Here is a 21,817-nt window from a genome sequence, read left to right on the forward strand (position 1 = left end):
ACAATGCCAGTTCCTTCTCCAGCTGGGTGCTCAATGTTGGAATTCCTCAGACAGCTCCCTTAGATATCCTTATTTCCATGTGCTATATTCCCATCCTAGAAATTTGTATATAACTCTTTTGTGCCGTTGAGTATCACTTAATAAATCATTATGATAGTATTCTATAGAGTTACCCAGAGTTGGGGGGAGACACTTCCTCTCTACCCACCATGTTGTCTTGCATGTCAAAGAAAATACTTAATTTGAACTCCAGTGGCACCTTAACTTACTCTGCTCAGAAGAGGTGGAGTGACTTACCTGACTGATGCATCTTAAAGGATATCTGGGCCTGCTTAGCTCAACTCCTCTTTTCCTTCCTTTTGATGTTCTACATTCCTCTTCTGAGAATAGGTTCTGCCCCTGAGTGGAAAGCCTGCCCTGGTTCCATGCTGCCTGTGGGTACTTTGGCATGATTCTGGGTCTTACCAGAAGTCCTTGGCTCTCACCATAAACTGCATCCCTAGATTAGCCTTTACGAATAGTGAATGTGAGAATGTTTTGGTTGTCTATTTGCCTTACTCATTTTTTCCCTCTTATTTTGTTCAGATAGAGAAAGCAGGTGATACTTATTACTTCCTATCAAGCCAGTTCACAATAGCCTGATAAAATTGTTTTTCTCTCCCCCATTAAGCTCTTGTCAAGTATCGTGCATATCGTAGCTATTAAATTCCTGTTTGCTAATGTAATGATTGATCCATTAAATAAGAATAAAGGAATGAATGAATGAGTAAACAAATGTTAAACAAACTGAGAGAACTTGGCACCATAATCTGGGCACATCATTATATAACTAAGACATCTCCAAAGACTCTAGACTTTAGTCAAAGAAAAAAGTATATCTGTTCATAGCTAAGCTTCTTGAATGAATTCTCTGTCAGTATATTATATATTTTCTTTTCATCCGTTCTTTAATCCATTCCAACCTGGCTTCCCCACCCATCATTCTACTATAACTACTACAATAACTGGTAGCTAATATCACCAGTGATCTTCATGTCCTTAATTTCGGTAGATTTTTTTTTTTATTAAAGATTTTATTTCTTTATCTGAGAGAGAATGGGAGACAGAAAGCATGAGAGGGGGAGGATCAAAGGGAGAAGCAGACTCCCCACCAAGCAGGGAGCCCGATGCGGGACTCGATCCCAGGACTCCAGGATCATGACCTGAGCCGAAGGCAGTTGCTTAACCAACTGAGCCAACCAGGCGCCCAATTTCGGTAGATTTTATGCCCTTATCTTGCTGGACAATTTAGAAGCTTTGGCCACAGGTAGTAAATGTTTCCTCCTCATTGCTCTTTGCTTGGTTTTAATGGCATGAGGATCGACTGATTTTCCTATTACTTCCCTGGCTGCTGTTTCCTAATCATTCTCTCACTGACCGTTAAATGTGGGAATTCCTCAGACAGCTGCTCTAGGGATCCTAGTTTCTACTTGCTGCACTGTCTCTCTAAGCAATTTCATTCACTGCTCTGGCTTCAATTATAATGCAGTCTAGCTACATACTGTTGTCTCTCGAATTGATTCTCTCCAGCCAAGAACTCTCTGACATGACATCTCCATTGTGAGTTTGGCATGGAACTCTGTCTCAGTGTGCCCAAAACTATGCCCATACTCTCCCTGACCCCCCGCACAGTCCTGATCCTTCTCTCATATTTCCTATCTCAGTGTATGGCTTTGCCACCCACCAGGTTTACCATGATGTCTAAATATTTTTTCAGTCCACTTCTTTCCATGACTGTGCCACCATCATCTCTTGTCTAGGACACACAAATAACTTCCCACAGACCTCTAAATATCTACTCTTGCCATTCTCAAACCCCCAGAACAGGGGATCTTCGTAGAGAATGTAAATCTAATTGTGTCATCTCCTTGGTTAAGATACATCAATGCCCTCTCGTTGCTTTTAGGATACAGTCCCGAATTCTGAGCATGCCTTCTAAGGCCTTGCCTAATTTGGTCCTTGTTTATCTATTTTTTTCTCCGTTACCTTCCTCTGAAAAAAGTCTCTTGACTTCTTTTTCATGTTTCAGGTTGTAGTACATTGGGAAAAAAGGGCTTTCCTTGACTCTTTATATAAAATTAAGTGAATGCATATGCATTATATCCCAGCTTTCACTGGGAAAGCATTCATCACACTTAAACTTGTTTAAAGATTACACATCCTGACATATTTTGAGGTCTGCGAGAGCAGGGATCATGCCCGTCTTGTTCATTTTTCTGTTCTCAGTCCCTGACAACAATTGAGTGCTTAATAAATATTGATTAAATGAATATTGAGTGATGAATATTTCAGAACATGACTTTGCATTTTAACTTTTCAAATGCAACGTGACATTTGGAAATACCTGAGAACAGTGTATTTTGTGCATTGGTAATTACTTGTAATAAGGTACAGCAATAAGAATCTAAAGGGAGCTATGGTACCTTTTTTTTGCTGCTTCTTTCCTACACATTTACAAAGGTCAATTCTGTATGAGGGATCAACTGGAAGACTACATCAATAAGGGGCCGTATTCTTTTTAAAAAAGTGTTCTTTGCCCTTAAAGGGCAAAACTATGAAAGCTTGTAATGTATTCTTGTGCTTTCTAATTCCTAAAGGTACCTTAATATGGCCCTCAGAGATTGATGCACATAGGGAAAACATTGATCTAAGCAATTGATTGAGACAAATATGGCATTCTACTTTAACTCATTGTAAATTACTGTTATTAATTTTTAAAGTTATAAAAATAATAGATAGCCAGTGAATGCAAAGATAACATAAAGAAAACTTCTCCCACCCCATCTAAATTTACTATCCTTAAGGAATCAAAGTTGACAATCTATTGTACACCTTCCATCCTGTTTTCATGCTCATATATACAAAATTATATGTATATATCTAAGGGAACTCGGTGTTTGCTTATTTTTAAAAAATAGGATTAACAATATACGTTCTCTGCAACTTGGATTACTCTTTGAATAGTAATGATGAGCACCTTTTCCAACTCAATAGATACACACTTAATTCATTGTTTTTAAACTATAGCTTTCCATGGTAATGATAATCACAATCTTCTTAATCATATTCTCATTGATAGGCATTCAAACCATTTTCAGGGCTTTCTTACTACAAATACTGCTGTGCATATTGTTATATATGTATTCTTATACCACACTACCTTTATTTCTAGAGGATACAGTCTCAAAGTGGGATTACTGAGTCAAAGAATATGTGCATTTGTATATTTATATTTTTCATGTTAATAGCTATTGATTATGTTTCCAAATGATTGTACAATTTCATATTTTTAAGTTGGCTGTCCTATCCTCACACTGGCATCTGTCAGTAGGACTCTCATTCCAGTTCCTGGGTTAAACTGTCTCTACTACACCTTCTGCTATGAGGAAGCCATAGTGACCCACTGCAGGTCTACTGGTACTCTACTCTTAGTTACTTTCCAAGTCTCCCACTGGGGCATAGTTGGACTTTTAGATGACATCCATAGCACAAGGGAGTCTTGGAAGTGTATTTGCCAATTTTTTTAAAGATTTCATTATTTTTTTTTAATTTTAGATAATGTGAGTAGGGGAGTGGGACAGAAGGAGAGGGAGATAATCTCAAGCAGACTCTATACTGAGCGTGGAGCCCAACCCACGGCTCGATCTCACGACTCTGAGATCATGACCTGAGCTGAAACCAAGAGTTGGGTGCTTAACTGACTGAGCCACCCAAGCGCCCCTTACTCACAGTCTATCTGTTCTGACCCTCCAGTGGAGATTTGAGGCTACTCTGCAGGAAACATTTCTCCCAAAGTTGTAAACTAAAGTAATTCATAGTTCTCCTTTCCTTTGGACTCCCTTCACCTTTTCTTTGGTTTCCCTTTTCTTACCACAACCACATCATACTCCAGACCAAAACCTGAAGATAGTGGTGCTGAATCCCTGAAAGAACCAGGCAGTGTCTTAAACTTGAACATTTCCCCTTTAAATTTCTCTCCAATCATACCATCTTACCTTGCAGGAACTTACTCTATATTATATCTTTCTTTTTATTTACCCCAAACATGTTTCTTTCTCTAGATGGCCCCCACTCTACTCTTTGACAACAAATATGACTCATGGTCTATGTTTAGTGGTAGAAAAGCGAAATGGGAAGAAAAAGAAATTCCAAATAGTTCAGAGAGAGTATACATTAGAGGATATTTCAAAAATATCCCTATTATACAATTACATTACATCTACACCTTGACCAAAATACTCGCCCAGTAATCTAATCCCGTGAAAAGATAGGCTTTAAAATTATCTCATTTACCCACTCCCTGTTGTACCCCTATTAGACCTTTAAAATGTCTTTATTTCTCTGCCTTTTCTCCACCCTCTAGAACCTGAGCTTAACCAAGATATAGTTGAAAACCGATGCTGTTATTAGATTTTCCATATAATGTTTTCTTCTCTTTCAAGAGTTTGTCTTTAACATGTATTATGCATTTCCAGAAATGTGATCACCCTCCATTGACATTTAGGTATATCATGAGGATACTTCTTCTTAATTTTTATTTTCTCCTTTTCTCTTCCTATTTTGTTTTATCTGTTCTGATTCAATTGCTGTGCAATGGTTAGAGTAATTCCTCAAATGTTGTCCTCAAGTAGGTTGCATGGGTAGTATATACTCAGAACTTCTGTTGTTTAAAGTGACTTTCTTTTGTCCCGATAGAGGAATAATATTTTAGTAGAGTTAAGTTCTTGAGTTGCTGTACTTTTTTCCCCCTCAAGTTACTACAGATGTTACTTTATTGTCTTCGAGCTTAGAGTATCACAGATGAAAGATCTCATGTTCTTCTGTTCCTATTTTCTTTGCAAGTAATCATATTTCTTCAGTGCAGGAGCTTCTAGAGTTGCTTTTTAATATCGGAGTTTGGAAATTTTACTTAGATGTGTTTAGGAGTCTATATGCTTCATTAATCTGGTGTCAGATTCAGTGAACCATTCGGTCTGCAAACTCAAGTGTTTCTTCATCTTAGGTAAATTTTCTTCTATTTTTGTTGTTGTTGTTGTTGCTGTTGAGTTATTATTTCTTTTCTATGTGTTCCTTTCCTCATTCTGGAGCTCATGCTATTTACATGTTGGGACTCTTGGGTCTCTCCTCCAAGCCTGTTACCATTACTCTTAAAGATATGTATCTTTTTTAGGTTTTACTCTATTGTGTTAGTTTTCTATTGTTGCTATAACAGATTACCACAAATGTAATGGTTTAAACAATGCAAATTCACTGTCTTACATTTTTATAGGTTAGAAGTCTGACATGGAACTAGCTGGGCTAAAATCAAAGTATCAACAGGACTGTGTTCCTTTCTAGAGGCTCTAGAAGAGAATCCATACCCTTGCCTTGCCAGCTTCTAGAGGCCACCCACATTTTTTGGCTTGTGGTTGGTTGGTCCCCTTCTTCTATCTTCAAAGCCAGCAACATTGCATCTCTTTGGCCATTCTTTAGTGTCACATCTCTCTCTGACCCTCCTCTTCTGCCTTCCTATCACACTTTTAAAGACCCTTGTCATTACAGTGAGGACCCCTGAATAATTGAAGAAATCTCCCAATCTCAAGGTCTTTAATTTGATCAGATCTCAAAATTCTCTTTCACCATGTAAGGTAACATTCACCTGTTCCAGGAGGTAGGACATGGACATCTTTAGGGAGTCATTATTCTGCCTGCCACACCTGTGTTGTGAAATGGTCCTCCAATTCAGTAATCATCAATAATTAGATGAAGTATAGACAAGAATCATGAGTGAAAGGGGAACTCAACTAGGCCTAGAGATGATTTTCAGAGCTGTTTGCAATCATGCTTTTCCTATTAGCCTTCATGGAGCTTATTCCCTGGTGCATCATACTCCACACTCATTGAGAAGTTCCTGTGGCTAGAGTGACTAACCACATGCTCTTGTTCTGTTGTAGAATCCAGTGAACATGAAGACAAGAGTGCAGGTGCCTCAGGGGAGACACCCTCCCAGCCTTATCCTGCACCAGTGTACAGTCAGCCCGAGGAGCTGAAGGAGCAGATGGATGATGCAAAACCAACTAAGCCTGAAGAGAATGAGGAGTCAGACCCATTGCCTGATAACTGGGAAATGGCCTATACAGAGAAGGGTGAAGTCTACTTCATTGAGTGAGTTTCACACGTTTCTTTGCATATTGCTACAAAGATCATAACAGTATGTAAGTGATGTAGCACATAGAGATATGGTCAAAATAAAATACTGAGTTTTATCATTTCTGATATTAGCCTCCTTCTTTGTGAGAGAATAATGGACAGTGCCTTAATGCAATTAGATTACACTATAGATTATAGCTATAAATCAAAGAATGAATTAAACAGTTACACTGTAAAATTTGTTACAATCATGACTAAAAAGGCAAATCTCTATGTGATGTTACTGTTGAGTTAGAAAATAATCTACCTATCATGAAAAATGCTTACTCTATTCTTTCAAGACCTCGGTATTGTCCAAATGAGATAATACCATCTTTTAACTAAGATTGCTGGAAGCATCTACCATCGTGTTCAGTGATGCAGCCATTTAGAGCAAAATACTTGTCACAAAAGACATTTTAAGTATTTCATGCAGAGGTCAGATGTCAATAAGATTATTTAGGTTTGCATTGTGTAACTATACATCGCACTCATTTTTATTAATTTCATTCTATTTTTTGCTTACCATTTTTATGAATTGCCAAGGAAACTGAAATGCTAATCTTGAACTGATGATACTCATTCTAATCTTTTCTTGCTTTTTGGACTTTTTTTCCAAAAAAAGAAATTTTAATATATTTTATTAACAATACTGTCTTTCCTTTCCTTTATCTTCTAGGAGTAGAACCACTTTTTTTTTTTTTTAAACAAAGCCCTAAATTGGAGATCTCAGCAGAAAATTAAATTGTTGATGTACATAAGACAATCAAAATATTCACTAGGAAGAATAAAAACTAAAAATATTGTAAATGAACACTTATTCCTGCAACACTTATTCCCTCCAACAAGACTCAAACAGAAAAATTAATAAAACCTGAAGTTTTCAGTGCTGACAGTAGATAAAAATATATAAACTCTGATTATGCAAGAAAAAATATTAAAACTGGATTTCCTTCCCCAACCTGGAGTGATTTGTGACTTAGATCTCCATAGGCAGAACTCAGTTGTGAAATTGAAATGTTACCACATGCCAATATTTAATTCTCATGTGAAGGTGGGAACTTTGATACATTTGGCCAAGGGAATGTATAATGAGATAATTACTTGGTGCTCTGCTTGACTCCAACATGGGATGAGAAATGCAGTGTTTTACAGAAAATGAATCTCTACCACTCACCTTTTGACAGACAGTGTAAATTTAAGAAAAGAGTAAGAATCTCTTGCATTATTTTTTATTCCTATAATCAATGACCCGAAGACATCTTTTATCAACTAATTAGAAAAGAAGAAGTCATATGGAATTTTTCAAATGCTCAGAAGTATTTAAATCTAAAAATATAACTTTATTATTGATAAGCACAGCACGGGGCCACTCACAGTATAAACCCTAGATGTGAGTTCACATGCTGATATTCAGGAAAATTGATAATCAGAAGGAGACTGATAATATACACATTTTTTATTATATAATGCAGGAGGAGTAAGGGTATGTGGAAATAATAAAAGAAAACCAGCATAACAAGTTGATTAAAGAACTGTTTCCTTACAAGGTTTCCAATAATGCAATTATAAAAATCTTTGTGATTACAAAATAATCTTTTCTCTTTTAAATAGTGTCAGATTTTGGGATTGTGAAGAAAAGGGACTTTGAAAGACAGAAGTTGTGTTCATGGTATATAGTAAATGATGAGGCTCTGTCTGGACTTGGAAGAATCTACCAAAATGATTCTCTTAATACTCTAGTGAATCACCCAGTGTCAGAATTCAAAGATTCATAAGATTTTGTACTTGTTCTCAAATTTATTGTTGAGATTTATTGTTCAAGTTGGGGAAGAGAGACATATAATTATAAACAGTCAGTAAACAACTAATTTCTGAGTTTTGTGGTACTATTCAGAAAAGAATATACTCAGCACAGACTTAAGTAATAAAAGGAGGCATCATAGGGAAGGTGGGGTCACACGGACTTGGCAGTGTGTAGACACAGCATTCCAGGTATAGGAACCCAGTCCCTGGGCTTATCAGGGATAGTGAGAAGACCCTATGACCCTACTAGAGAAGAGGTATTTGTTGGTGAATCCTGGGCAATGATTGCTCTGTTTCCATTTTGCTAGATCATTAGTGATTTTGAAAGACAGGCAGAGGGTTTTGTTTGTTTATCTTCTTCCTGTTCCTTCAGGGAAGAATGAATGAGCAGGGGAGCAGAGATAGATTGAGGTGGAAAATTAAGACACAAAAGAGGAGACAGTATCATTTTGGTGAGCGAGCTGATGCTAGAGACACTCACCCAGAGTTTAGGAAAATGAAGCCTTGAGTTAAGGCTGAAGTGGGGGTATGAGGGGAAGGAGGCTCCTATAGAAGGCCGGTGCAAACGCCCTACTTAAGGAGGTTCCTCCACAGAATGGAGGCATCCTCCACCCCCACCCTTCACCCAGGATCAGTCTGAGCTGCGTCTTTCCTTTCTTGAAAAAGTCACATTTGAGTATCAAGACTCAGTGCAATGCGCTCAAATATCAGACTAGAGAGGGATCAGTGCCTCATTTCCACACTACGTGTACCGTGGTTTCCTTTCTCTCGGCCTGAATTTCACTCTGCTTTACTTTTCCCTCCATTTTTTCACTGATTCTCTCCTGACTGCTTTCACTCTTTCCTCTGGCATGCCCCTTCCTTCCTAATTACAGTCAGATACAATCAGCACTTCAACCCACTGTCATTGACCTGTGAGTACTTTGCTGTTGATATCACAATGAATTCTTCTGTGAATATAGAAGGCCCTTGGAAACAGTCTGATAGAGCAGGAGCTTGACAGGAGAGGGATCATGGTGGGGCAGTAAGGACTTTCTTGGGGACTAACCTATGATAGGCCCAAGAATTTCTAACCAGTCCTGAAGCAAAGTCAAGGTAAAGAAAGAAGACAAAAAGGCAAATAGAGAAAATTAAGAGAAAGATAAAATAGATGGAAGGGAAGATAGATGGGTGAGGTAAGGAGAGCTGGCATCAGTGAGAACTTCCCTCTGGCACAAATATTGTGAGTCACTTATAGTAATGGAAGTCTCCCCTGGTAGGCAACACCCCTCATTACACTTCACTGAATTCTGTCTCCTATGAAAAAAAGGTTGTGATAAAACAGAAAACAAGTGAGGGGCACCTGGGTGGCTCAGATGGTTAAGCGTCTGCCTTTGGCTCAGGTCATGATCTCAGGGTCCTGGGATCGAGCCCCGCGTCAGGCTCCTGGCTCAGTGGGGAGCCTGCTTCTCCCTCTCCCTCTGCCTCTCCCCCTGCTCATGCTCACTCTCTGTATCTCTGTTGCCTCGAATGAATAAATTAAAAAATCTTTAAGAAATTAAAAAAAAAAACAGAAAACAAGTGCAACAAAGAAGAAGGACCCTGTGGTTCTAGTATAAAATTTAAATATATGAATATAAATGCCTATTTATTTATGTTTATATATATACATTTTTTAATAGAAGAGGGGAATTCTACCTTGCTGAAATGTTAGTTCAAATATATCTTTGAAAAAAATATATACTGTGGGTTTTGAATTAAGATAACAAGTGATTTCATTTCTTTTTGTCTTCTGTGCAATAATATTTTAAAATATTTATTGGTTTATTCAGTATTGCAAAATACTTTATATGTCTCAGTACTTAACAAGTTCTGCCTTTAGAAGATGAGGGTTTTTTTTTTTTTTTTATTGTTTTTGGTACTGAACGCAGGGGTCAACTATATTTCCCACACTTTTCAGAACTCCTGCCTTTGATGAATGTGTAAAAGCAGATTCCTTTTATCATTCACAGTGATATTTAATGAGAAAAAGTAAATATCTGAGAAAGCATTTTTAAACAGTGGAATTTTAAATTGTGCATGAATGCTCCCTTCTAAACATCTTTTAAAGCATTAATAATGTCTTCTGTTTAGCAGTTTTCATAAGACTTTCAAGTGCACAATATTGTTTAAAACCAGTAGTTTCCTTAATTCATAACATTATCCTCATTAATAATGTCTTTTAAAATAAACAGCTTATTAACTGTAAATTCAAATTGGTGATAATAGTTATGACAGATTGAGCGCCTACTTTGTTCAGGCTGTGTTCATGTTACCTGAACGATAATACCTAATAGATTAAGCATTTACACTGTTCTCATTTACTTCTCAGTTTAGGAAGCTGAGGCTTGTAGAGGTAAGGAACTTGCCCATAATCATATAACCAAGAATTCACAAAGCCAGGGTGCTTTGACTCCATTTACTCAACACATCTTTACAGGGCACATACCATGTGCTAGGCACCATTTTAAACCCTGGGAATACAGTTTTCAGCAAAACTGACAAGATTCATACTTTCATGGGACACAGCCTTTCTCCAGGGTCCTTGCTCTCAATCATTTTGCTATGGTGCCTACATTACACATATTATATCATAACCCCCTTGTGAGCATTTGATATACCCGATTTAATAGATGAGATTCTAAAGCACTCTTGGACAAATTAACATTCTTAAGGTCTCATAGTACCATCATCTTGCAAAGCCATTGCCATTATCCCCTACTACCTCCACGGCATCAACAAACATTGGCTGAAATAAAAGTAAACTTTCATATTACAAATAGTATTTGTTTATAAGTTTCTCGGCCAGAAAGTCACTATTCCAGAGGCTAAATGTTCCATAAAGCAGAGCTGCCATAGGGCTAATCTGTATTGACATGCTTTGGGAACCCCATTAAATTCCTTCTTTGTTTGGGAGTCAGTTTAGTGACATAAAAGAGACTGCCATTGCTTTGGCAAAAAACAAAATGACAATAAGAACCTATTTGTTTACTACCATCTTCCTGAATGGTAGTGAGTGCTATGTCATCTTAAATAATAGATTTTTAAAAGCAGGCTTTTGAAACTGAAAATCACATCTGTGAAAATGTCATGGCTGTACATGGTTTCCTAAATCATTGTCCGGGCTGATTTTGCTTTTAAATTCTCAGGAAGACACACATATAATTTGTTTCTCTTGTGTTGCCATTTCTGTATTCCCTTAAGTTTTAAGTAAATCACTAATTACCATTTCAAAAAAATTTTAAGCTTTTATTTATTAAAGAATAGACAGAAAACTTGGGAGATTTATTGGAAAGAAAAGTAAAATCAATTGTTTGGTATGAAGCAACTCCAGATTTCTTATTTCTAAGCTCAGCATATCCCCGCCAGTCACAAAATGTAGTCTGTGTTTACTCTCTGTAATTTGTATTACAAAATATATTGAATTTTTTTCATAATCTTTTTTTCTTCTGCCTGCACAAGACTCCAGTGCCATCCCCAGACAGAAAGTAATATGTTTTAGACCGAAAACAGTATGCGACTCACACTCATGATATCCCAAACACTATTTATAATAAAACCTCTCTTAAAAATGTTTTCTAAACATATGAAAGATAATATGATGGCAAACTCACATAATTCACAAGGTTAATAAAATTTGGGGGAATACTGTTTAGGAAACGACCACTATAGAGGTCATTGACAATAACTTTTTATGTAGATTACCAATGTATAAATTGAAAAAATAGTAAAACTGTGAAAGAATGGAGTCTTGAATGAAAAAGTCCCACTGTTCATCATCAATTAGATCTATCCAGTCATTGCCTTTAATCTTCTTTTTGGAAAGATGATATAAAAGGGAGAGAAAGTCTTCTGGAAAATGATGTAACCATCCTGAGGATTTTATTGACTATAATATAAAATGTATGTAATATAAAATATATATAATATAAAATGTCAACTTATATACTTTTAAGAACTAACGTTTAGGGGCACCTGACTGGCTCAGTCGGTAGAGCATGAGATTCTTGATCATGAATTCGAGCCCCACGTTGGGTGCAGAGATTACTTAAAGAAAAAGAAAAGAGAGAGAGAACTAACATTTATTTTTTAAATTATGTAAAATGTAGTCAATAATCTCTGATTATTGTCTCTGAACCCCTATGACAACTACTATTGAAACTTTAACATCCAAACACATATTGAATTGCCCAATAGACTCTAAAATATTTACCTGGACCTTGTTTACCTTGTTCAAAAGATTATGCTTCTTGCCGTCAAACATCATTGACTTTAATTTCTGATTATTCTTCTGATGTAGTATTTCCCAGATGAAAATACATTTTACTATCAGTTAAAGACTAAGATTAAGAATTGGCTTTGTAGGAGGACTTTTTAAATTCAATGTGTTTGTTATTGTTTTAAGTCTGTTACTATTTTTAGAGAAAATGCAGCAAGGGAATATGTTTGATAATAAAATTTCAGTTGATGAAACATCACCTAGTGTTTGTGCAATACTGAAAACATTATTTTGATTTAGGTGGCAATATAAAAGTAGAGGAGGAGAGAGGAAAAGGAAACAGAAAGAATAGATGGATGAAAGGAGGACAGGTCCTAAAATTAGGCTTGAATTGGATCACCTTAAATGGTTGATACCCTGACTGGGAAAACATAGAGTGATGGAAAAATGGAATGGAGGATACAGTGTGGCATGATCTATATGAAAATCCTCCACCTGTGAGGCACCTGGGTGACTCAGTCAGTTGGCTCTTGGATTCAGCTCAAGTCATGATCTCGGGGTCCTGGAATCAAGCCCTGTGTCAGGCTCCCCACTCAGCTGGGAGTCGGCTCGAAGAATTCTGTCCTTCTCCCTCTGCCCCTCCCCCCGGCTTGCACTCTCTCTCTAAAACAAATAAATTAATTAAAAGAAAAAAGAAAATGCCCCCCCCGTTTGATAGCAGTTTTATTAACCTAATTCTTCAGTATAGCTTCTAAGACCTAATATTCATATGTAGATTCTGTAAATCAGGAATTTTAAGACTTTATTTAGGAAAAATATTCAGGTTGATTTCTGGGGTATTGAGAACAATTTGATAGTTACCTACTTGTGTTACAGATGAGCTTACGGTCCTCCTACTATGCTGCCATCTTAGGTCCCCCCTGGAAAAATATTCAGATCTGAATGGAGAACATTTGATTCAAAAGTGATCTGAATGGAGAATTCAAGTTTATAAGGACAAAAGTGTTTCCAGTGATACTATCTGTGCCTCCTCAATCACAATGTTCTCTCTTTCATCTCCATGCACCTGCAATTTGATATAATACCTACTAAGTACAAGGCATTCAACACAAAGGAATTTAAAGTTGTGAATTACTATCTTCAAACAAGAGATAAATGTCTCTATTTCCAAACTATTGGCAAAGGCTCTGAGGAAAAGATCTTTGATGATTCTCCAAGGGAGGGAAATAAAGCAACTCAGTATAAAAAGCAAAGTGTTAGGTCTAGTATGCCCCCGGTTTCAGAGCATAAGAAACTTGGAGTTGGGAAAAAGATATATATGGGCTGCATGTCAGCTCTTTCCCCTTCACACACTGGCTGTGTAACCTTGGGCAAGTTACTCACCTTCTCTGAAACTGTTTTTCTGTCTGTAAGGTGGAATTAAAAATCTGTAGCCACAGAGGCTCATTAGCATTAAATGAGGTGATGTGTTTGAAAGTTCTAGTTCAGTCCCTGACAAAGTAGACAATCAGGAAATGTCAAGAGATAATGAGAATAACTTTGCAATGGTGTACCATAAGGCCAGCAGCTTTTCCTGTCGAAGTGAAGCATTTTCTGTGTGAAAAGAATGTTTCCCCAGGAAGATAAGATGTTATGACTTAACCCGCAGCTTTTGTCAGTTTGGCAAAGGTTAAACTTACCAAAAAAAAAAAAAAAAAAAAAAACCCACAGAAATTTCTAATTCATTATAAGTCAGCCTATCACGTCTTCAAGGCCATTCTGTTATGAATTTAAACTAGTATTGCAGAGTTAAATGAAATTTCACTTCTGGCTTGTTCTGTTCCTCCAGATAGATTCATTATATAGTTTAACATCAGGGAAGAGTTTGGATAAACCATTTTTTAAGGTTTTTATCCAGATTTTTAAATCTGACATTGATTGAACTTGAATAGCTACTGACTTTACTCCACTTGATCTCTCACTTTTCATGATCATCACATTAACTTTATCCATAAAAATACATACAGGAGTAGACTATTATGATTCAGCATTCCTAGAAAATAATTGTTCCATTCCCCAGCTAGGGGGGGGAATTTTCTTTGCAAATGCAGCATATATGTGTGTATATGTCTCTGTTTAAGAAACTAGTATCATGGGGTGCCTGGGTGGCTCAGTCGTTAAGCGTCTGCCTTCGCCTCAGGTCATGATCCCAGAGTCCTGGGATCGAGCCCCGTATTGGGCTCCCTGCTCAGTGGGGAGTCTGCTTCTCCCTCTCCCACTCCCCCTGCTTGTGTTCCCTCTCTTGCTGTGTCTCTCTCTGTCAAATAAATAAAACCTTTAAAAAAAAAGAAAAGAAAAGAAACTAGTATCAGAATATAAGATCATGTAGCATTAGCCTCTTACCTTCCTGTCACTGGTGCACCACACAATTTGGTTAGATACAGAAAACTGATGTCTTGTTTAAATCTACTTTAGCAGTCGAAGTGAAAGGAAATCACATCCTCAAACTTGAGGAAAAGTGCTCTGTAGATTGTGAAAAATCCCTCAATGATCCCATTTTGTACACAGTCTCCTGTCCAATGTTTAATCCCATTTTCAAAGGTAATTGTCGAGGTTAAAAATAAAGGATTTGAGGAAAGTGGAAAAGCCACTTGGTCTGTTGTCTCCCAAATGCATTAAAAATATCGCCTCCATAAGGTATCCTGAAGAAGCATCCAAATTATAGGGCTGGGGAGAGCCACTATTGAAAAATACTGCACTGTATCTTCATGTGGTGTTTAAGATTAACTACTACCCACATTTTTTTCAGAATCATTTCAGAGGATCAGCTAAAAATGCTATTAACTATAAGAGACTCCATCTGCCAAAGTGTATTAAAGTGACATACCATTAATGCTAGTTCAACCTAAAAAAAAAAAAAAAATCCTGTAATGAAATGCTTTGTATAAACGCAGGAAAGCTAGGAAACTCACAGTTCTCTACAAAATTAGCCAGTATTTGAGACCAGTGATGGCGTGATACAGAAATGGTAATTTGATTCCCTGTAATGGCTTAGTAATGGCCCCTTACTACTTATCCATAGATGTGTTTGCTTTTGTGAAAATGTCTCACAGACCTAGAAATAAATGACCTTTCTCCAAAATGAAGGATTTTGAAGAAGCAAGTGTGCTTAAAAAGAAGGGAAGTGTATTTTCCTTGCCCACTTCCCAACATTTCTCCCTAACAAATAAAAACATAGAGATGAACACACCTTATACACAAATGCACTCACGGGCACACGCACTCACAAGCACACACACACACACACACACACTTAGTACTGAAGGCGTGTCTATAAAAAACATTTTTAAAAGTGAATTTGTCTTTTTCAAAATGGGAGCAGCAAACACTGAACCCAGTCCACTAACATATTTGGGGTAGTCCTAATCTCCTTCCATGGGTGTCTTTAGTTCAGATATTGACATGAGTACAAATGAGGACCCGAATGAGATGAAAGTGTCTGCAATACTTTACTGGCTTCTGAAACTCGCTAATAAAGCACCATCAGGATTTGCAGAGGTCAAACTGGGAGAAAATAAAAGCTAGCGTACTCTCCTGATGATTTATAATTTGACCAAATTCACTGCCTTTATCTGATCAAATTATGAGAGCCCCACTTAGAGGCATCAATCATTGTGGAGTTCCTGTGTGAAGAACGTGATGGAGAGTATTTTCTCTTAACCACACATGAAAGTCAGAAATAAGAGGGAATCTTCTTTAGGAGCAGAGACTTTATGACCCGAGGATCTTAATGTCTCTGTTTTCAAATCAGAGATGGCTCTACACATAGACAGGATCATCGTCCAGAAAATACTAGGTGCTTTAACACCTTGGACTTGCTTCCCCACTGCCCAGCTTATCTCCATCTTTCCTCCTGCCTGCCTTGAAATTTTCTTCTTTCGGTAGGCACCTGGTCTCTATAAGTTTGCTATTAAATATGCTGCCTGGGAGAATTTTCTGACCTTTGCTTTAAGTGGAGATTTGTTCATCAGGTTATCTAGCTGATACTTGTGTCTCTGATACAATAAGTTATATTTCATAGTTAAATTTCAAAGAAGAAAGAGAAGATATATGTGAAATTGTTATCATTTGACTTTCATCATTATCACTGGACTTTCTTACAGTTGTGTTCAGATATCCCTATTATCTGGCTTTACTTTATATTTCTATACTATTTTCTACTGTTCCCTTTCATGTTCCATTGATTGGCCTTTTGACTCTTCCCTGTATGAGCCTCACACTTTTCCACACCTGTGACTTTGTTCATGCTTTTTCTGAAGCCCTCACAAATGTCACATCCTTGATAATTTGTCCATTGGTAGATGAGATCACTTGAGACAGCTGTATACAGCAAAGACTTTAGTTCCAAAGAGCTTTTGAGTGGTTCTCGAATTATAATGTGCATAAAAATCACCTGGAGTGTTTGCCAGTGATGGAGATTTTGTGGCTCAACCTCAAAGATTCTGATTTAGTAGTTCTATGAAATCCCAGAATGTGCACTGTTAATCACCAGGTGACTCCAACTCCAATGCAGGTGATTCTGGGGCCTCTTTAAGAAACACTGTTCTAAAAGCATCTCTCCTCTGTTTTTAAAATTTCTGGCAAAAAGCTTACCAGAAAACATTTTTTTTTCAAAGCACAAATGTCATCAAAATTGTTATTAAGTCCCAGAAATTCCATTCTAGAAACATTCGAATACAGGCATTTTTACCCTCTGCCTTCCTAGCCGGGTTGAAAGTATTTAGTTGGAACACAGCTAAATATGGGTTAATGACATTGCTATTAATCACTTTTTGAGAAAATGTAGGCATCCCGAGAACATGCTGTAATTTTCATCACTTTTATACTGCTGCTGCCAGCTCTGGAGTTTTAAAGAGTAACAAAACAACTATTTATGAAAAGGGCAGGTTTAAGATGAAAATAATTATTTTGCAAAAGTGAGGAAACAGTATCAGAGCCTGCGAACTGTGCTCTTCCAACTGGAGAATCCTGTGTTTGTAATAAATTCCTTTTGCTCTGGATGAGTTCTGCATTTTCAATGAGGTTAACTTGGCAACATTCTAGTTGATTTTAATAAAAATAGCTGCTTTGAGGACAGGGAGCTGAGGTTGCCAAATTTACAGCTGCCTTGCACAATTACTCTTACACCACCTTCAGGGTTACTTAGAACCAGTAAGCAAATTAAGTGTATCGATTGCAATTTTGTTGGACTAATAACCCCCCCTCCTTTTTTTTTTAAGGAATAAACTTGATTCCTTTCAGTATGTGTCTGTTCAGAGTGATCTCTTTTCTTTTCAGCCATAACACAAAGACAACATCATGGCTGGATCCACGACTTGCGAAAAAGGCTAAACCTCCAGAAGAGTGCAAAGAGAATGGTAGGTCATTAAGTTTCTATGATGTTTCTGCATTGCGCTTTGAGCATGTTTGTGTTTCTTAAAGGAGGGTCTCACCTCAAGAAGCAGTCATGTGGTTGAGACAGTTTGAAAGATGTAATATTTAATGCTCAGCTAAGAGAGAGAATTAACACAGCTTTTCAGCAGTGCCATGTGGTTTTCCTTTCTCTCTCTGAGGAGACGGTCCCGGATATCACATCTCTGTCATCTCTGTTGGTTCTCTGTGACTCCTGGCCTGACTTTCCAATACCTTCTAAGGACTTTTTGTTTGCAATGTGTCTCTCTGAGGACTCTGATCCTTTCACTGGAATCGAACATGATGTATAGAGAAACACTGTTGTGGAACTATAGATAATAGTGATTTTTGTGTTTAAAGGCATGGCATTCTACTAGTTATTAAGGAATCCGTGGTATAAAGGTCTGTCCATAGGGCTACTTTCCTTTAATCAACTATTTGAATTAAATAACCAATTGCATGAATATCCTGGGTTATCCATAGTATTTTGTAGTTTCCAATGTAATGATATTAACTTGCTTAGAAATAGACTGTTTTCACGTATGGGAAGAATGTTTTTGAGCAGTTTTGAGGGTTAGATGAGTGTAAACCTTGCTTTGAAATTAGTAAATTATATGGATGAAGTCTGTTAAGAGATGACACTTGTAATTTTTAAAGATATTGAGTTTAATGTGAAAAGCGCAGTTAAAATTTAGCTAAAATGATAAGTAGCATACTCTCCTTGTGATTTATTATTTGACCACAATCCAGCCTTTATCTCCTCAAGCTTCTAGAGTCCTGTTCACAGGCATCTATCATTGAGAAGCTCTTAAAGGTGGAGAAAGTGATGAGGAGAGTTTCAACTTTTAAAAAAGCTTTTGAAACATCAACTTTTTAAAAAGTCTCTAATTCTGAAAGTCCTTTGATTTTAGCAATAGCTCTGGCTTTCCCAGATAATATTTTGATAACATTGTTTGTTTCCATAAGATAACTGTTCACAAGCTAGTTATACACTGGGTTAAATTAAAAATTATAGTGTACCATTTATATGTACATTAAATATCCAGTTTTTAATCACTATCTATATTAAATTTTATAGTCATAGCTGTATCTGTCTGCCTTCTATATAATAGCATGATCGCATGTGTTTGAATCCCATAAAATTATTATGTGACCTGAACTTTAGAGCACCATTAGGTTATATATTTCATTGACACCAATAAGACGTGTGCTGCAGATTGTAATCTGTTAAAAATTAAAGTGGCCTGATCCGCTGTGTATGGAAGTTACAATTTACTTTTGCCACAGATGTAAAACCTTAGTATATCCTAATTAAAATGAAGTTAGCGATTTACAGTGCTATGACATATTGAACTTCTCAGCCGTCTTATTCTTTTCATTAGAAAAAGCTATTAAAATCAAATTTTAAAATTCTGGCAGAGATGTAGGCATAAGACATTGCATAATCTTAATATTCCAGTGTTACCAGTGTTTCCCACATCTGCACTTGTCTGTCTTCTCAGGATAGTAGGTGCCTAAACTATGATGCCAGTGTCTGCGAAGCACATGTCACTGAAAAAAACAAGCCCTAGAACACAGTCTTGTAGTTCAGAATGACTTCTAACCAGTCAATTACTATTTGTCTTCATTTTCTACAAAATAAATCGCTCTTAGATTTTATTCCATATATTACTGGAATGTTTTACAATGGAAAATAACATCTAGTTAGGTAGAATACTATTATTCCAGACATATATTTTGAGTTTCCTTGCCAAGAAAATTGCTTTCAGGTAATACTGTTACTTCTGTTTTATTTTTCTTTAAAACATAGGTTAAAATTGCATGTGTAATCGTTGGATGTTAATGGATTGCTGTTGAGCTCGCCAATTAAGTCAGGCTTCTTTATACATTCTGCTCAGGCCAAATGAAGTAGAGTAATATTCTGAATGCTGGAATGTGTGTAAAATGTGTATAAAAAACTATAGAGGCTCAAGATGATAAGATCTTTCTCCAGCAAACATTTATCCTCTTCATGCCAGGGAGATAGAGTGGAGGCTAATTCTTTAATCCAATCTGGAGTTGAGCCAATAGGTGGTTGGGTTGAGTTTTGGTAAGACCCTGTTTATCTCTGGTTTATTTCTGTTATAGGATGTTTGCCGAGGGTTTTCAACTAACACCCCATTTGTAGGTCAGCAAGCATCTTCTATAATAGGTCAGATCACGTATATTTTAGGTTTTTTGGGTCATCCAGTCTCTTTGTAACTCCTTACTATGCAAAAGCAGGCAGAATCAATATGTAACTAAAGAGCATGGATGTATTTTGATAAAGCTTTGTTTAAGAACAGAGAATTTGAGTTTCATATACTTTCGGAAATCGAGTATCAAAATACTACTCTTTTGATTTTTTTTTTTTTTTTTTTTGCAACCATTTAGAAGTATATAAATTGTTCTTCATTTCTGGACCATACAGAAATAGAGGCAGGCTGGATTTGGTCCACAGGACAAACCCAGGCCCAGTGTGTTCATGTGGGGCCTTCCTCTTGGCAGGTCTTGAATGCCAATATTTTAAAAATATTTTTTCTTCTTAGTATTGCAAGACTGACAAAAATCTGTGGTGCATTTCAGGGGTTTTCGCTTAGCTTTTGCCTCTAGACCTTGCAGCTTCTGAATCTGACAAATGTCATCATGGGATAATGGGTTGTGTGTTTAAGATCTCTCAAGTCTATATTTTGTCACTCCAGTCCCTCAAGACTCCTCTACTTTCTGCTGGCTCTAGCAGTGGCCTTCTACCTGGGCCAAGTCTGGGTTTTTCCCACAGGCCACAATCAATAAAATCAGCTGCAAATTCTTCCCTCACCTCTCCAGGGTTTTCTCCTCTTTGGAATCCTAGACCTGTGGTTTCAGGGGTGCTCTGATCCCTTTAAGCTGCTCATTTTTTACATTTTGTATAGATTTTCTGTGTGTTCTCATAGCTTATAAGCTTCTCATTCCATCCGACCTGGAAGCAAAAGTTTTATGCAGTACTTTTAAAAAACATTTTAGACCTTATTGGGTTGCATACCATGAATTCTTGATTATTATCATAATTAATATTTTAATCTCTCAAAATGGAATTCCATGATGTGTATGCGTGCATACTATTATGAATGTACATAGTTACATGTGGATGCAGATGCAGATGTGGATACATGTTGTAAATGTGGGCGCTCATACTTCTGTTAACATTGGCAGGAAAAGTTAATTCCTTGGTCAACTATAAAAAGAAGAAGCTGAGTAAAAGAGATGGAAGGGAGGGATCAACTGATTTAAATTATTCTTGGGTTACAGAAAAAACTAGCAGATGTTTTCTTATTGTTATCAAGGGGGACATGGGAACACAGAAGGCTCCATACAAATACATATTAAACAACCATCTATTGACACCAAAGCAACCATTCTGATTTCTTACCTGAAGGATAATACTGCTACTAAACATAAAAGCATACTTCCTTCTCTCACAATACACTTGAAAATACTGAAGTTACTACATTCTGCGCATTTGTCATCGCTCTGCATTTTAGAGTTTAGCACCAGTCTACATCACAGAAAAAAGTCTCCTCCTACTACTGGATTCTAATATTAGTATTTGGGGGAGTGCCATTTAGCAAGCCAAGATAGTCTTTTACAAAAGGCCACAGAAATCGCAGTTAACTATTACACAGTGTGGATGCAAGATCCGTGAACTGTGTATAAAATATCATCATATTTGTCTTTGGCCCTCAGAATCAATACCACGGTGTTTCTCTTTAGACATTTCTAATCACAAACATCCCAGCGGTGACACATCCCCCAAGAATCACTGAGCTAGAGTTAACATCAAAAGTGATTCTCAGGGGGCGCCTCGGTGGTTAGGTCATTAAGTGTCTGCCTTCTACTCCAGTTGTGATCCCAGAGTCCTGGGATCGAGCCCCGCATTGGGCTCCCTGCTCGGCGGGAAGCCTGCTTCTCCCTCTCCCACTCCCCCTGCTTGTGTTCCCTCTCTCGCTGTGTCTCTCTGTCAAATAAATAAATAAATAAAATCTTAAAAAAAAAAAGTGATTCTCAGGTCATGATCTCATGAGTCATTAGATCGAGCCCCACATGGGGCTCTGTGCTCAGGAAGGGAGGAGTCTGCTTGAG

General features: G+C 37.2%; 1 protein-coding gene across 5 annotated transcripts in view; it reads left to right on the plus strand.

Annotated features, from left to right (window-relative positions):
* MAGI2 (membrane associated guanylate kinase, WW and PDZ domain containing 2) overlaps nucleotides 1-21,817 on the plus strand; it is a 1,357,869-nt gene that overhangs the window by 874,780 nt on the left and 461,272 nt on the right. For all 5 annotated transcript variants that reach the window (XM_054505318.2, XM_045864809.3, XM_064575358.1 and 2 more), the window contains exons 5-6: nucleotides 5,973-6,183; nucleotides 17,567-17,646. In XM_054505318.2, coding sequence (XP_054361293.1) covers nucleotides 5,973-6,183; nucleotides 17,567-17,646 — 291 coding nt within the window. The remainder of the gene's footprint in view (nucleotides 1-5,972; nucleotides 6,184-17,566; nucleotides 17,647-21,817) is intronic.

This window comes from Mirounga angustirostris, unplaced genomic scaffold (assembly GCF_029215605.1).
Source record: "Mirounga angustirostris isolate CCGP_5_RB_7025 unplaced genomic scaffold, mMirAng1.0.hap1 SCAF_12, whole genome shotgun sequence".
Taxonomy (NCBI): domain Eukaryota; kingdom Metazoa; phylum Chordata; class Mammalia; order Carnivora; family Phocidae; genus Mirounga; species Mirounga angustirostris.